The sequence below is a fragment of the Chiloscyllium punctatum genome, chromosome 2 (assembly GCF_047496795.1).
Source record: "Chiloscyllium punctatum isolate Juve2018m chromosome 2, sChiPun1.3, whole genome shotgun sequence".
In the NCBI taxonomy this organism is placed as follows: Eukaryota; Metazoa; Chordata; class Chondrichthyes; order Orectolobiformes; family Hemiscylliidae; genus Chiloscyllium; species Chiloscyllium punctatum.
In genome coordinates, this window is record NC_092740.1 from 68,576,236 (window position 1) to 68,594,124 (window position 17,889).

The 17,889-nt window shown below is 40.1% G+C and overlaps 1 protein-coding gene across 2 annotated transcripts in view; it reads right to left on the bottom strand.

The window, feature by feature from the left end:
- LOC140485131 (ephrin-A5-like) overlaps window positions 1–17,826 on the bottom strand; it is a 212,933-nt gene extending 195,107 nt beyond the window's left edge. For both annotated transcript variants that reach the window (XM_072583626.1, XM_072583625.1), the window contains exon 1: window positions 17,675–17,826. In XM_072583626.1, coding sequence (XP_072439727.1) covers window positions 17,675–17,793 — 119 coding nt within the window. In that variant the 5' untranslated portion in view covers window positions 17,794–17,826. The remainder of the gene's footprint in view (window positions 1–17,674) is intronic.
- Between the last annotated feature and the right edge of the window lie 63 nt (window positions 17,827–17,889).

Below are 17,889 nucleotides of genomic sequence, written 5' to 3' on the forward strand. Positions count from 1 at the left end.
TCAATGGTTGTGGAACCATTTCTTCACCCATCTTTTGGTATTAGCTGTAATTTGTGCAAAGGCAGAGACGCAAGTGAGATGAGGTGGGAAGTATGCATCCCAAAATAGCATATATCCTTAAAGGACTATTTCCTAGCATTAAGCACAGGCTATGATAACATACAAAGGCATCAGGAGTGCATGAAAATCACAAATGCAAACAGCAATGCAGTCCGTCAATCTCCTTGTAACCATGACCCATCAAATTGCAATTTCCTGTGGAATTGTCTGTGGTATATCTTAACATAGCTGACATTATTCTTTAGTTGTTGTAAAGTTCTCTTGCATGCAATTGGTGTGCACAATGTGCAGAAAATTATTTTTGTGACTGTTGAATAAAACTGGTATGCATGTTGAAAGCTTAATGATACCTAAACAGTTTTTAAAATAACTGCTAAACTTGTATACATGCCCTGAAGTCAAATGTTAACTCAATTGATCCTCTCGCTAAAAGCACTTAACCGGCTCCAATCCAACAGTCTTGGACGTTGTTAAGAATATTCGTTTGAGGTATCTGTTAAACTAAATGGGGTAACACCCATTATAGTTACTCATTCAATGAGAGATAAAATGTGATAGACTGAATCAGTTTGTGCCAGTAAGCCCAACAAACACTATTTCACGGCTCAGAGCATAATACTGGGCCGACAGTATTAAATTAGCATTCACTGCAGGCACAGTGTTTTTGCCTAGAATCAATGGCAGGGTTATACATTTACCTTGGTACGTACGCTGAGTGAATTCTTTAATTTACATCACTCTTAAATCTGTCCACTTGATCACTACCAAAATTGCAATTAGGCTTCATAATTCTCTGTTGATCTGGGTTCAATTTGTGTATCAAATTATTTGTAAATTCATAACTAATGTAATTCAGAACTACAAGTTAACTTTTATTGAATATATTGGAAAAGCCCCATTCTCTCTTTTCTCTGCTACAAACTAGTCCAGAGATGCTTTCGAATTTGCTTTCTGAACAGATAGAAAATATTAAATTCAGCTGAATCTATATATACCATGAATATATCATGTGTTAAGATCTTGCCCAATAGCACACAAAGGGCAAAATGTTAAGTGCGTCAATTAGCTCCGTCTATCATAAATCCAACCTCTCCATAAAGGCAGACAGTGTTTTCTTTTGGCTCTTGTGGAAGTGTCTGTAATTCAGCGCAAGTCAGTGCTCTTTTGTGTATGTTAATTTCCTTCACACTAGTTCTTCAAGATTCCAATGTTTGGAATGCTTGTTTTAATTCTCTCACTCATTGCCTCTTTTCTTCTATCTTCCTTATGTTGATTCTTAGCTTTTATCACAAAAATGCTCTGGTGTTGGTCATGGAGAACTGACTCAGGACAGAACAACAGCAGTCTTTTAATTTGCTGGTTCCCACTTTCAAAGTGGTCACCCAGTCAATATTTACTGAATTTGTCAGTACCATTTTAAGGCTCCTTCCAGCTGGAACTCAGCAGCAGGGAGCCATGAAAGGGGCCTGGACTTCCAGAAATATTAGCTTATAGCATTAAAACAGAATTTTTAAAGAGATGCGAAAAATAAAATACTATCTCAATGAAATACTGCTGTGATACTCCCATCACCATCAAAAAATCTAGAATGAGAAGAAAAACGCTGAAGGATTTAGTATCCCAGCAGAAACATCACAAACACTGTGTGCTGACTTGTCAGGAACTTCTCATGCATGTGACTCTGTACAAACCAAAATAATTTTCTTCAATAAATCTACTGGATTGGAATGTCAGCTGTTAAAACAAATTATTATATTGCAGCATTCTAACAAGAGAGCCAAATCCAGTATCAAACATCAGTGGCATCTGAACAGTTTTACGTGCCTACTGCAGTCATTTTAATTCTCAGAGGACTGCGGATCTGAAAAGGGGAGTTGTTACTTTTAAAACAATCATTTCAGAAACAATTTTGAAAAATGCTGCAAAACATAAACTGTGAACACCTCCCGCAGATGGAAAGAGACAATAAACATTTTTAAAACAATAATTTGTTGCTAAAAGTTGGAGCCCATTAGCCACAGTGAAATATTCAATGTAATTCACTGACAATTTGAGAAATCTTAGCATTCTAGAAATAATTTACCGCTGTGCAATCTCTGGAACCGTAATTCAGGAAGAATTCATGCACAAAATTGTTTTTTATTTTATAAACTGAGGTTTGTTGGAAGATAATAAAACCCTTTCAGCTAGATTTTGACATTGTGCAGTATCGTCAATTGGACAGTGACAAGTCAGCAGCCAGTTTTACATTACTCCAGATTTTTACTTCCATTGACTTCAAGAACATATAAAGAAAACATCTTCTGAGAACCACGATGAATCAAATGGCCTCACTCACCTGTAAGTATCTGTCAATGTACCCCCTGCAGCTACTAATTCTTTACAATCAAAGAGAATAACTAATTCAGTTCCTGGCTGCTAACAGTGACTGCATGAAAAGCCAAGGTTAGTTCACATGTTTAAACTAATCTCATGAATGCAAATCTGTTTTACCTTCAGATGCCCGAACAAACTTTGTTTTGTTTGCAATGCTCTCAAAGTGCTTTGTGACAGCTTCGCTAAATATGAACAGGCATGTTCTGCTGTGCACCAATTATGAGAAGACTTGTAAACAGAATTACTCTTTCACATATAGCTTTATCACAGGTTAGCTTTGTTTCTACGAAGATTCCCACACTGCGATACTGTAATTTCTGGTAGAGATGTTCAGCAGTTTGTGGTCTATCTTTCAAACATGGAACTAACCAAGATTCTGATGTTCGAATGAATCAATGTGTGATGTGATTCTTTCAGTTATACAATGTACTTATTATACTATCAAATTGGAGTTTCCTCTTAAAAGGGAAGAATAATAGATGTTAGCCAAAGTTTTCACATACTGCCCTTTAATCAATAATTAAACAATTTGAGTGTTGGTACCCATTGAAATCATGTCTTGTGCCATCAACCAACTCCAGCAAAATCAACTAAAATTAGAGTATTTTGGATGAAATTCATAAACAAATAGTAGAAAAAGTAGGAAAGTGATGATGTGGAAGTACTGCTACTGGAATAGTAATATAGAGGCACAGATAATGATCTGGGAATATGGGTTCAAATCTCAACAAATGGTAGAATTTAAATTAAAAACCTGGAATTAAAAGTCTAAGAATGATAATGAAATCATTGATGGTCGCCCTAAAAATTATCTACTACACTAATGTCCTTTCGAGAAAGAAACTGCTATCCTTAATTGGTCAGACTCATGTGCCTCCAGATCCTCAGTAAAGTGATTGCTTCTTTATTGCCCTCTGAAAATGAACCACTTGGCACCAACATAAATGGCAATGGCAAGCTGTGCCCTGTGATTCCTGAAAAGTCCACCTTCCCAACATCTGGGAGGAAATCCCAAAATTGCAAGATCTGTCTCACAGACAAATGCCTGACACAGTCATACTCACGGAATTGTACCTTACAGAAATTTTCCCACACAACACCATCACCATCCCAAGGAAGGTCCTGTCCCACTGTCAGAATAAACCCAGCAGAGGTGTTGAGACAATGGAATACAATAGGAGTCCTTAATATTGACTTCAGACACCATAAGGTGTCACGGCAAAGGGCCAAACATGGGCTACAAAAACCCCTGATGATTATTACCTACAACTCTCTCAGCTGATGAATCAGTACTCTTCCATATTGACCACCACTTGGAGGAGGTACTGAGAGTGACAAGGACTCACAGAGTAATCTAGGTGGGAGAGTTCAATGTCAAACACCAAGAATGGTTCAGTAACACCACTAGAAAGAGTGAAAGAGATGTATAGCATGGTAACTCATCCATATGACGAGAAATTAATCTGGTCCTATTTGCAGACATTTGTTCATATCACTCTAAACCCCTCCTACTCATATACTTATCCTTTTAAAAGTTGTAATTAAACCAGCCTCCACCCACCTCTTCTGACAGCTCATTCCATACATTCACCATCCTCTGTGTAAAAACGTTGCCCCTCAAGTCCCTAAACCTATGACCTCTAGTTACGGACTCCACTCACACAGGGAAAAGACCTTGTCTATTCACCCTATCCATGTCCCTCATGATTTTATAAATATCGATACGGTCACCCCTCAGCCTCTGATGCTCCAAGGAAAACAACCCCAGCCTAGTCAACCTTTGCCTATAGCTCATACCCTACAACCCTGGCAACATCCTTTTTAATAGTTTCTGAATCCTTTCAAGTTTCACAACATCTTTCCTTTAGCAGGGAGATCATAACTGAATGCAGTATTCCAGAAGTGGCCTAACTAATGCCCTGTAAAACTACAATATAGCCTCCCAACTCCTGTACTCAATGCACTGACCAATAAAGAAAAACTACTGACACAGTGGGTGGTGAAGAAACCAGAGGGAAAATAGACTTCACCATATTCTCACTAATCTACCTTCTGCAAATACACCTGGTGAAGGGTCACTGGACTCGAAGCATTAACTCTGTTTTTCTTTCTACAGATATTGCCAGACCCTTTGTGCTTCTCCTGCATTTTCTGTTTTTGTTTCATATTTCCATCAACCATAATTCTTTGTTTTATTTTATGTTACTGAACATGATCTATCCCACAATCACATTGAGGATGCCATCCGTCATACTGCTCGGCACTACCGCTGTATTATGGAACAGATTTCAAACAGATCTAGCAACAAAACGCTGGGCACCCATGAAGCATGTGGGCTATCAGCAGGAGTCGAATTATTCTCCAACACAAACTGCCACCTCATATCGTAGTAGCCCAGCATATCCTCCATTCCACTGTTACCACCAAGCCAGGGGACCAGAGACTGTAAGATAGCACTCCAGGAACAGCATCAGGCATATCTAATCAAACATCTACCAGCCAAAGCCACAAAACAGGACTACCTGCCATGCCAAATATAACAAGCAACATAAATATACACTGTTAAACAATTCTACAGCCACTGGACCAGACCTAAGCCCTGCAGTCCTGTCACATCCAAATTTGAATGGTAGGAAACAATTAAACAACTCACGAGAGGAAGCTCCACAAAAATTTCCATTGTCAGTGAAGGGGGAGACCCACACATCAGTGTTAAAGATAAAGCTGAAGCATGTACAACGATCTTTAGCCAGAAGTACTCAAGTAGATAATCCATCACAGTCTCCTCCAAACATCCCCAACCACATAGTACCAGTCTTCAGCCAAATCAATTCACTCCACATGATGTCAAATCAGCTGCAGGCACTCAATATTGCCTGACAACATTCCTGCACAGGTACAACACTGGTATTTACCCAACAACGCAGACCATTGCCCAGATACAGTGCAGGACAAAAACAACCCAGGCAATTACCACCGATCTGCTCAATGAAGTAATGGGATCAACAACAACCAACTCATTAACATTCAGTTTGAGATCTGTCCAGGCCATTCAGCTTCTGATTTCATTATAGCCTTAGATCAAAATTATCAAAAAATGCTGAACTGCAGAGGTGAGGTGAGAGTGATATGAAGGTTGCATTTGACAGTATCAAGGAACCCAAGTAAATTACAGTCAATGGGAATCAAAAGGAAACCTCTCTGCTGGTTGGAGTCATACCTGGCACAAAGGAAGTACTTTTAAAATGTATTCACATGTAATGTGGAAAGCACATCATCCAATTCACGTGCAACAAGGGGAGAATGATCAGATAATATGTTTTTCATGCCAGTTGAGGTATAGTTATTGGCCAGGGCAAGGATAACTTGTCTGTTGTTCTTAAAAACTGTACCATGGGATCTTTTTCATCTATTCAAGAAGGCAGGGTTTAATTAAATATCCAGTAAAATAAACTCCTCCAACAGACAGTACTTTGTCAAGACTACAATGGAATATCAGTCTTAGTTGGAAAGTTTAACAATACTTACTTATGTCTATGTCGAACCTTTAACATTATATGACAGATCAATGATAACATACATGAACAAAACTTGACACAGATTTTGATGACCACAAATGTAAGGAGTGCAGAATATGGGCTATGAATCAGGAGTATAGTGGAATAGCCAAGTCTTGAGTTACAAAGTTATGAATGTGAGCTTCAGGGATAAACGTACGGAGACAGGAGTGAAGTCAAATGATATAACAGAGGTGGTGATAAGAGGTCTTAGTGACAGCACAAAAATGCGTTTGGAAGTACTTTTTATTTATGTGACCAGCATTTACCGCCCATCCCTAGTTGCCCTTGAGAAGGTGGTGGTGAGGTACCTTCTTGAACCTGCTGTGGGTTGACCCACAATAACTTTAGGGAGGGCATTCCAGGATTTTGACCCAGCGACAATGGAAAAATGGTGATATATTTCCAAGTCGGGGGGTTAGCAGCATGGAGAGGAACATGAAGGTGGTGGTGTTCCCATATATCTGCAGCCCTTGTCCTTCTAAATGGAAGTGGTCGTGAGTTTAGAAGATGCTGGCTGAGGATCTTTGGTAAATTTCTGTAGTGCATCTTACAGATAGTACACATTGCTGTGACTGAGCATTAAGGTGGAGGAAGTGGATGCTTGCGGGTGCAGTGCTAATCGAGCAGGCTGCTTTGTCCTGGATGGTGTCAAACTTCTTGAATGTTGTTGGGTCTGCACTCATCCAGGCAAATGGGAAGTATTCCATCACACTCCTGACTTGTACCTTCTGGAGGGTGGACAGGCTTTCGGGAGTCAGGATGCGAGTTACTCGCCATAGTATTCCTAGCTTCTGGCCTGCTCTTGTAGCCACTGTGTTTATGTAGTGAGCCCAGTTGAGTTTCTGATCAATGATAACTCCCAGGAAGTGGAGGATTCAGTATCGGTAACACTACTGAGTGTCAAGGTGGTGCTTAGATTGTCTCTTATTGGTGATGGTCATAGTCTGGCATTTGTGTGGTGCAAATATTGCTTGCCACTGGCAAGCCCAAGCCTGGATATTATCCACATCATGTTGTATTTGGAGACAGACTGCTTCACTGTCTGAAGAGTCGCAAATGTTGCTGAACATTGTGCAATCATCGGCGAACATCCCTAATTCTGACCTTATGATGGAGGGAAGGTCATTGATGAAGCAGCTGAAGTTTTTTTGGGCCTAGGACACTACCCTGAGGAACGGGTAGTGCAGATATGTCCTGGAGCTGAGATCTCCAACAACCATAACCATCTTCCTATGTGTCAGGTATGACTAACCACTGGACAATTTTCCCCTGATACCCATTGATTCCAGTTTTGCTGGGACTCTGTGATGCCACACTCGGTCAAATGCAGCCTATGTGTCAAGGGCTGTCACTCTCACCTCACCTCTGGAATTCAGCTCTTCTGTCCATGTTTGAACCAATACTGTAATGCCGTCAGGAGCTGAGTGGGCCTGGTGGAATCCAAACTGGGCACCACTGAGTAGGTTATTGGTGAGCAGGTGCTGCTTGATAGCACTGATGATGACACCTTCCATCACTTCGCTGATGATCAACAGTAGACTGATGGGGCGGCAATTGCCAGGGTTGGATTTATCTTGCTTATGTACACAGCATACTTGATTTAGAATCCCTACAGTGTGGAAACAGGTCCTTCAGCCCAACAAGTCCACACCAACCCTCCGAAGAGTAACCCACCCAGACTCATTCCTCTACCCTATTATACTATACTTACCGCAACCAATGGACAATTTTCCGCATTGTCGGGTAATGCCAGTGTGGTAACTGTACTGGAAGAGCTTGGCGAGGAGAGCAGCAAGTCTTCACAGTACTATTGCCGAAATGTTGTCAGGGACCAAAGCCTTTGCAGTATCCAGTGTCTTCAGCCATTTCTTGATATGATGTGGAGTTAATCAAATTGGCTAAAGATTGGTATCTTAATGCTGGGCATTAAGGTCAAAGAAAGAAGGTCAAGGCAGATCATCAACTCGGCAGTCCTGGCTGAAGATTGCTGTGAAAGCTTTCATCTTATCTTTTGTGCTGGGCTCTTCCATCATTGAGGATGCGGATATTTGTAGAGCCTCCTCCTTCAGTGAGCTTTTTAATCATCCACCACCATTCATGACTGGATGTAACAGGACTGAGAGCTTACATCTGACTCTTTGATTGTGGAATCGCTTGTGTCTAACACTTGCTGTTCATATTGTTTGGCATGCAGGTAGTCCTATTTGGTAGCTTCACCAGGTTGATACTTCATCTTCAGGTATGCCTGATGCTGCTCCTGGCATGGCCTCTGGCACTCTCCATTCAACCATGGTTGATCCTCTGGCTTGTTGGCAATGATTGAGTGGGGGATATGCCAGGCCATGAGATTGTGCTCGAGTACAATTCTGCCGCTGTTGATGACCCAAAGCGTCTCATGGATGCCCAGTCTTGAATTGATCTGTTCAAAGTCTGTCCCAATTAGCATGATGATAGTGCCACACAACACAATAGAGGTTATTCTCACCTCTACTGTGAAGGCAGGATTTCATCTCCACAAGTATTGAGCGGTGGTCACTCTTACCAATATTGTCATGGACAGATGTATTTGCAGCTGGCAGGTTGGTAAAGATGAAGTCAAGTAAGTTTTTCCCTCACTTCCTGCCGCAGACCCAGTCTAGCAATTACATCTTTTAGGACCCAAACAATTCAATCAATAGTACTGCTGCCCAGCCACTCTTTCATGGTGGACATTAAAATCCCCCACCCAGAGTACACCTAGTGCATTTACCATCCTCAGTGCTTCCTGCAAGTGTTGTTCAACATAGAGGAGCGCCGATTCATCAGTTGAGGGAGGTCAGGTTTCCTTCCCCATGTTTAACCTGAAGCCACAAGACCTCATAAGGTCCAGAATCAATGTTGAGGACAATGTTGAGAGCAACTTCTTCTTGATTGCATGTCACTGTGCCGCCACCTCTGCTGGGTCTGTCTTGGTATGGTGATGGTGGTGTCTGTGGCATTGTCTGTAACAGGATGTTGCTTGACAAGTCTCTGAGACAGCTGTCCCATGGAGCCAAATACAGTAGTAAAGTGACTAAAGACAGGTTTAGACTCAGATTATTGCCAGGGTGGGGGCCGGACTTGGTAGCTGGCAAATGGAATTTGGAACAGAGACCACGTACCACTGCTCCAGCTTCCCCAAGACTTAACTGGAGGAAATGTCTACACATCCTGTACTGGATGTCAGAAAACAATCTGATAATTTATATCTTGAAACAGGGCACGAATTCACAAACTTCTAACTCAGAGGCAATACTGTTACCATCTGAGCCAAGGGTGACAGCAATGTAATCTCAGGCATCTTACAATGATGTTGACCACTCGAGAACTATTAAATACCACTGCAAGTTGCAGCTTGCTCTTTTGGTATGTTCAATTACAACTTGCCAGTTCTCACTCATCACTTCTTCCTGGAAATATAGTCATCCACTGTTTTCACCCATCTGCAAGTGATACTTAATTTCTAAGTTGTAAAATGCAATGAGCAATCTTTGTTGTTGCAACTTGAGAGCTATTTTGTAAACGCACAAGAGTGTGTATCCTGAGTAACACCCTGTAAATTAACAAATATAAACTTTTGAAAAGGGTCCAGTTTTCAGAGACAGACCATCTGTATCGTTTTAATTGTGTCAGCAGCAGCAAGCATCCTTTCAATACTCATGTTAATCCTTGTACTTAATCAAGAGTGATTATTTATTGGCTTAGAGGGATATTACCTTCAATCATCATACAAGGGAGATGCTAAGCTTATCAAGAGTCAATTCCAACCGGTGGAAAGGGATTCTTCAATGTTTCAATCTGCTATTCTCAAGACTTTCCAGCAACATCCATTTTGAAGGTAAATCTTATTAACTATATGCACTCACATGTAGAGTTACCCTAGCCAGCTCTGAGAATGAATGCATCTCAAAGATCGTTCTACGAAACTACTCTGAGATTGTGTTGTAAATTTTCACTGTCTGAAAACAAAGAGAGCAGATCCTTTCCTCAATACATTAATATTGTAATTTTATATGATATCCAACTGTTAAAAGATCTATTCAATTTTAAATTGAATTCCTTAACCCCACCTTTCTCTTCTCTCTCCTCCTCCTCCACCCACCCACCGCCAGCCCCCACATCTTACTTTGGACTCCATATCATTCTCTTCATTGCCCTTCCTCATGTCATCAAATAAAAACTCTCTGGTTTCCTCTGGGACTTAACCAATGGAACTAAGCTGATGAGCTTTTTGCATTCACAATCTCCTTCACAATACAAAAATGCTCTTATTATGTTGGTTTTGGTTATATATGAGGAGGCACCTGTTTGCACCAAAACAGGAAATGAAATGTCCACGAGTTAAAAAGTTCTGAAGTTCTCATAAAAATAAATATACCCATAATTCAATTAAGAAATGAACCACTGTTTAAAATATTTTGTATTAAGAATGCTCATCAAGTATAAATTGATTTTTAGGAAACTAGATTAATGCAAACTTGATTCCGTCAAGTTTGACTTAAGATGCAATATAAATGTACTAATTTATGTGCTAACTAAAGCAGGAGTGATTGAATTGCCTGGGGTCAATTCAAGATAGTCAAACCCATAAGGTCAGGAAACGTGCACAAACTGTTTGAGGTTTTGATTAGTAGCAATGTTCTTGTGTGGGACCACTGTCTGAATGTTGAGCTTTATCTTATTTACTAACATGTAGAGCTAGTGTCTGTCATTCTGCAGACTTGCTGAAGTGTGGGGCTAGATTTGAGAATCAGGTTAATTTTAACTAATCTACTTCCAGCTATTCTCCTGTGCAATCTCAGGCACTTATGAGCAAAACACTGCAAACATTAAGCAGTCAAAATGGGAAACACAACTGAAGGCTGGATTAGACTGTGATGATACAATTTTAAAACAAATCTTTAGATGTGGATGAGGGAGTGATTGAGACTTTAAAAAAAGCAATATTGGTTCTGGCTTCCTTGTCATAAACTGCCATCTAAACTACACACTTTGTCATGTTCTTTCTCCCTCCAATTGACAAGTTTAACAAAAGTGACATCCATGTGTGTAATTAGTTTTCATTGTTCCCTTGACAGACATTGCTCAAAAAAAGGACTTTGTCACTGCTATTTTAAATATTGTGGAAAATGCTCCACTGACAAGTATTTAATTACTCTATGGTGCTGACAGGTCATGATGGGTGCAAAGGAAAGACTGACTGCCACATTCATTTCATAAACAGTAACAATGGGCAGGAATGCTGTTCCTGTCTTTGACGAAGCCATACAGAATGATCATCTTGAATTTACAGTATTTGTCGCATTGAAACATGTACTGCTCTGGAGTGCACAGTGTTAAAAGAAAACGGAGGTAAAGATAACATGAGGGAATGGATCAAAGCTTGGTAAAAGAGCTTAGTATTAAGGAAAGTCAAAAGTGGAAGGCTGTGAAGAAGCAAAGAAGTTTAGGCAGGAAATTCAAAGAAGTTGAGGGCACAGTGGTCAAAGTGGGGAAGTAAAGTGGGGAAGGAAGCACAATAGGTCAGAGAAGTTCAAAGAAGGGTCTATAATGCTACTTGTGCTTTTCCATAGAACTGCCGCACTATAGGAGGAAAACAAAATATAACTATACAGATTCTGATAGGTAGTTGCTGAAAACATAGGTAAAGCTCTGAGAAGCAACAAATATGTTTGTTGACTTTGGAAAGAAAAGGGAGGTTGACACAGAGCTAGTAATTAACAAGAATAAAAGAATCAACAGTATTTCTTTGGGGTGTGGTGGCCTTGAAGGTCATGACAGCAATTTTGGAGAAAAAAGATGTCCAAGAAACATTACATTTACAATGCCATTAAACGCTCCTCTTTCTATTGACCTGTCTGGCTCCTAATTAGGAAGCAATTATTATTTGAAATACAATTGGGTGCATGTATATCTGAAGCCTGCGAAAGTAACTGAGATTACCAAAACCGACTGCGCAAGTTAACTGTAAAACTGTATAAAAAGGATAGCGATTACTGAGGAGATTTCTATTCCTACCTCTGGTGCATAGATTTACATAAAGCAACTTTCTACGAACCTAAATAAGTTTATGTTCCTTTTATTACAGTTGCTCTGAGCAGTCATTGCTTCATTCGGCAATTGCAACTACTTTTATCATAGCTAAATATAAGGAGAAAAGCACAAAACGTGAAGAGTATCGCGAAAGTTGCCCTAGTATCAAAAGTTCAGGTAAACGAGCTTGTAAATAAAGTAATTAATTCTGGGATTAGATGCAAAACCTGAAAGTATTGTGCCTACTCAGGATTTAAAGTTTTTCTTTAGGAAACAATATATGTGTTTATGTGAATGACTGCATTTTGACTACTTTATATTTAACCTTTGCACAACTGCAAGAAAAAGCTGAAATCTTCCATCAGAGGGTCAGCCCAGACATTGTCCTTTGCAGGACTGAAATTTCCTCAAAAAAATCAAGACGTTGCAGAAATGTTTGCTCAATCGCATTTTGATACAGTATTTGCAGGCAGACATGCACAAACATGAAGCAAAGGAATCAGTTTCTTTTCAATATAAATTATTTCATTGTCTAGAAACTAAAGGCAGCACAATGGCTCAGCGGTTAGAACTGCTGCCTCACCGCACTAGTGTCCCAGGTTCAATTCCAGCCTTGGGTGACTGTGTGTGTGTGGAGTCTGCACATTCTCCCAGTGTCTGTGTGTTTTTCCTCCGGTTCCCTCCCACAGTCCAAAGATGTGCAGGTTAGGTGAATTGGCCATGCTAAATTGCCCGCAGTGTTAGCTGCATTAGTCAGAGGGAAATGGGTCTGGGTGGGTTACTCTTCGGAGGGTCGGTGTGGACTTGTTTGGCCAAAGGGCCTGTTTCCACACTGTAGGGAACCTACTCTACAGGGCAACATGTGAACATATCTTAATTCTATTTATTTTGTACTGGTGTCACTCAAAGAAATTATACCCAAAATTTGGACTTAACCATTAATTGGGAGCTGCACAACTATTAATGAACAGAAATTAGAGAAGTTAGTCAATTTCCTTATATCAGATAAGTGAAACAATAGTTTATGTTTTCCAAGTTCCTGAGGTACGAGTATGAGCTTTACTAAGATCTCTATCCTGTGTGCATGACTAAAGCTATGTGTTCCAATGAATCACTCCATTTCCCTTTCTTCTCTCCTAATTTTCTCTTTCATCCCCCACACAGTGAACACAGGACTCCTGAAGGACTAATTGCATATATTCACCAACTCAGCACAGCATGATGTGGAGGTGCCAGTGTTGGACTGGAGTGGACAAAGGCAGAAATTGCACAAGATTAGGTTATAGTCCAACAGGTTTATTTGAAATCACAAGCTTTCGGAGCATAGCCCCTTCATCAGGTGAAGTGACCTGATAACACCAGAATACTTTAAATTTTGAGTAGGCACAATGCTTTCAGGTTTTGTGTCTCATTCCAGAATTAATTAGATTTTTTTTTAGATTACTTACAGTGTGGAAACAGGCCCTTCGGCCCAACAAGTCCACACCGCCCCGCCGAAGCGTAACCCACCATTACCCCTACATTTACATCTACCCCTTACCTAACACTACAGGCAATTTAGCACTTTGCTTTACTTACAAGCTCATTTCCCTGAATGTTTGATACTAGGGCAACTTTCATCACCTGATGAAGGAGCTACACCCAAAAGCTTGTGAATTCAAATAAACCTGTTGGACTATAATCTGGTGTCGTACGATTTTTGACTCAGCACAGCATGGTATTGTTAGATTACTAGATTCATAGCAACAGATAGGCGATAAAACTCATCTTTTGGTGCACCTCACCGACTAGAGACGTAGCATCTGGGTGGGATGGAATATAGGTATTTGCAGCTTTGAATGAGAAGAATTTATCCTTTTTTTTAAAAAAAGAGAGTGGGGTAATTAACCTCTAATAAGTAGCCTGTTAGTACGTTCCCTCATGAGGCAGCAGTCTGTGAAACCCTTGCTGGATCCTGGTTTCTCTCAAGCTCACACAAAGGGACCACATTGAAAAGCTGGGTTTCCTGCTGAAGCAGTCACTGGATGCAGTGATGCTATTAACTTTCACTAAGCACTATATAATGAACTGCAAAACCCCTTTCTGTTGAATTTTACAACCGAAACCCGGACACATTTATGAGCAGCAGCAGTTTCCCTCACCCCCTGTGAGTGCAGAGAGTATGTAAATAGTAAACTCGAACTTTCTCTTGCAAATAAAATTCTGGCAACCACTGAGTCTTAATAAGTAATATTAACCCTTCAGGCATGGAGTGATTTAAACCTAGAGAGCTGTATTGTGTGCTCTTTCCTTGCTCAGTGTTTTTATTTTCAACTTTTTAAAAAAAATCTTTTGAGACAGAAATATAAAATTGAAACAGAGGCAACAAGTAGCAAAATAGATCTGTTTTCAATAATGAATGCTGAGGAATTACTGCATTCAAAAAAACTTATATTCAATCATAAAGAACTTGAGTGTTCCAATCATCCTATACTATGAAATTTTATAAATTTTTTCTTTATATTTTCAGGTTTCAAAACTGCTTAAAACTAAAACACTACAGTTATTATCCATACAACCTGATCATGTTTCTCAAATAAAAGCTGCCTAATTTTTATTTAAGAAAGGTTACATTGTCGTTTATCCACAACTTTTGCTCAGCTGGAAATAGAAGATTTACGGCCATTTAGAGGTCAGTGGAAATGGCTGATAATGACTGACTGTGCACTCACCAATGCCATTGGGGTATGTTAGGGTCTGTGAAAGCCCTAAAATGCAGCAATGTTTATTCTGCCGAAAAGATGGCATTTGGATTTGCAACATGCAATTTTACTAATCCTGAACTCTGCTACCATTCTGCACCCTTTCTTTAACAAGGAATATTATCCTGAGCCAGTTTTCTGAAGGTAAAGGTTATCTACTGTCATAACCCGACAGTCCAGAGAACTGGAGTCCCACTTTTCCATTGCTCACAACTGGCAAGACTGAAACAATGGATTTTTAAATCAGCACTGTAGAATATTACATTCAATTTATTTCTATATAAACAGCCTTCAAAACAGAATCCCACATTGTTAATCTGTTCAATTACTTGAAATGCTGAAAGATAATTCTAACTCATAAAAGACGATAACGTATTGTGTCAGTGCAGACATAATTTTCTTCGATAAAAATAATTACTGAATCCAGCGATATACAGAATATCTAGCAATCATAACAAAATTTAGCTTTTTTAATTCTAAATTCATCAAATTTAGACACGCGAAAGAGATTCTGGTTTTTCAATCATTTCAACCCGGGTGAGGAAATTCTCCCAATAGTTTAAAATCCACTTTGCAAATTAGAAACAGGTTTTTGCCTGACAGTGTAATAAATTCATAAAAAACATGCCCTGTGACCCAAATTCATTTGTTCATCTCAGCTTAAAGTGGGACATCACCTCTTTACAAGAAAAAAACCGATATACTTAAAACAAGGGAGAATATTACTCAGGAAAGAATATACAAAGTGGGATAATTATAGGAAAACAGAGACAGACACTTGCACAAATTTATAAATAATAGTACCAAAAAAGGGAGAACATGCAATGGAGAATATAGAAGCAAAAAGACTAAAAATATTGAGAAACATACATATAAATGTAATCAAAGAAAAAGACAGAGTGAGGTCAAAGTGAGATGTAGCCACAAAGAAGGGAAAAAGTTACTAAACTAATTCAAGGAAACAGGAATAAAGAATCAAAGTGGAGAAATAACGTGATACACACAGAATACAGAAACATATAAATGTGAGAACAACACATGTAAAATCATTCAGGAGAGGGCTTACATATACAATTGGAGCAACAGACAGAGAAGGAGCAACATAATGGTACAAGAAAAAGAGACCAAAAGAAGAATACTAACCCAAACCACTAACTGTAGGTTTAATGAATCAATAAAGCAACTTTTTTTTTAAATTGTACTCGCTCCAAATCCTTTAAGTGTTTTCAAATAAAATGAATGAACTTAGGGATGATCATTCAACCTAGATTTAAATTTAACGCAGTGTCTCATTTGTTTGTAGCAAGTAGTTCTTGTTTCTTGTGAAAAGTCTTTATGCATCCTATTGTAAAACTGAGCATCAAAACATTTTCAGTTTTGGAAGCTCAGTAACAAACTCTCAATATTGAATTAGAGAAATATTTGGTTATTTTAATCAAAATTCGCCATGTGTCATATAAATCTCTGAAAAAGAAACAATGGGTGACAGAAATTAACGGTAGATAATAAATGTATGGCGACAATTGGTGACCAGGTTGCGGCACAGCACCAGACTTCAAAATGTGGTAATTCCTAATAATTTGTAATTAAAGTCTCCCTCACAGAAAGAGGTTACTTTTTTTTGTTTTTAAATCCTCGAATTGCTTAGTAATTATCTAACACATCGACTTGCACTTCTAGTTCACGTTTATAATTAAAACTTTCAGCCTCTCAATAATAAGAGATTAGTGAACGGGTGCAGCTGCTATTCCAAATCCAGATGTTGTTCCCCAAACGAAAGAAATGTTTTGTAATTTCGGTGTCAGAAAGAGGAAAACAGAGAGGCAGTGCATTTAAGGCAAAGGAAATTTGAAGAAATGATAAATGGTCAACTTTGCAAGTAACTGTAACTGTACAGATCACTGAGTGAAACTTGGAATAAAACAAGGCGAAGCTGTTTCCAAGCGTCCTGACCTGATGTTGTTTGGACGTGTGCCGACTCCGGTCACAGACTCAGAACTGAAGCAGACTCCCAAGTTTACCCAAACTTTTAACTCTTCTACCCCGCTCCTAGGAACCAGCTCGCACAACCTCGGGATTTACATACAGTCTGATTATTTCATTAAATATTGCACGTTGTTCGTTTAGAAAACTCCCAAATGTAATCACCGCCCGGTTATTTTTTTTTAAAAAAAGGAATATTTTACACGCTTCTGGAGAACGGACAGTCCGGCGAGAAGCCACATTGTTATCCGATCTTACAACCATAAAAATCCAACTTCGCTGCATAAATGCAAAGGAGCCATGTGGAGGAGCCTGCTGCCTCGCTAAGTTTGATGGGGCTCCTCCTGAATTTCAGCTGCGGCCCCCGGCGCCACAGGAAGGCGGCTTTCAATTCGGCGGCACATCGGCTGATCATGGGCCCGCTTTCAAACTCAGTGGCTGCAGCTTTCAGCGCACAGACCGGGGGGGGGGGGGGGAGATGTGGCAGGAAAATGCGGCCACCTCAAACAACTGGACCATGTGCTGCCTGTGTGTCTGTAACTTGGACAGTGAGCTGCATTTCAATACATTCCCAATACCAAGCCAGTATATGTTCAAGTGTCACCAGTTCACCTGAAATTACCCTCTTGCCCACATCATGCATTACCCAAGTCGGCCTCGTCTGCTTTAAATTATTTCTCTCCCCCACCCAACCCCTTCCATTCTTCATTTATTTCTTGCATTGGTGAAGTCATAATGTCAGGATGATCTAAACCCAAGATAATTCTCATTGTATTTTGACTTAAAAAGCGAGAGCAGTAAAAGGTGGAATCCTGTCTTCCCCCCCTCAGCCGGGACCAGGAAAGCGGGGCTCACTCCCCCCACCACCGGCCTCCCCCCGCCGCCGCTCCAGGCGCGCCTCACCTCGGGTTGCTGCTGTTCCAGTAGACGGCGTACCGGTCGGCAACCACTTTGCTGGGCTCCTGCGACCAAACACACACCCAGAGGACGACCAAGACGACAACCGTCTCCACGTTGATCATCGCTGCAGACAGGAAGAGAGCAACTCGGCTGCCTCGTTCTTTCTCCAAAGTTTGCAGCTTCAGATGACCCGTCTTCTCATTCACTGTCCTCCGGGC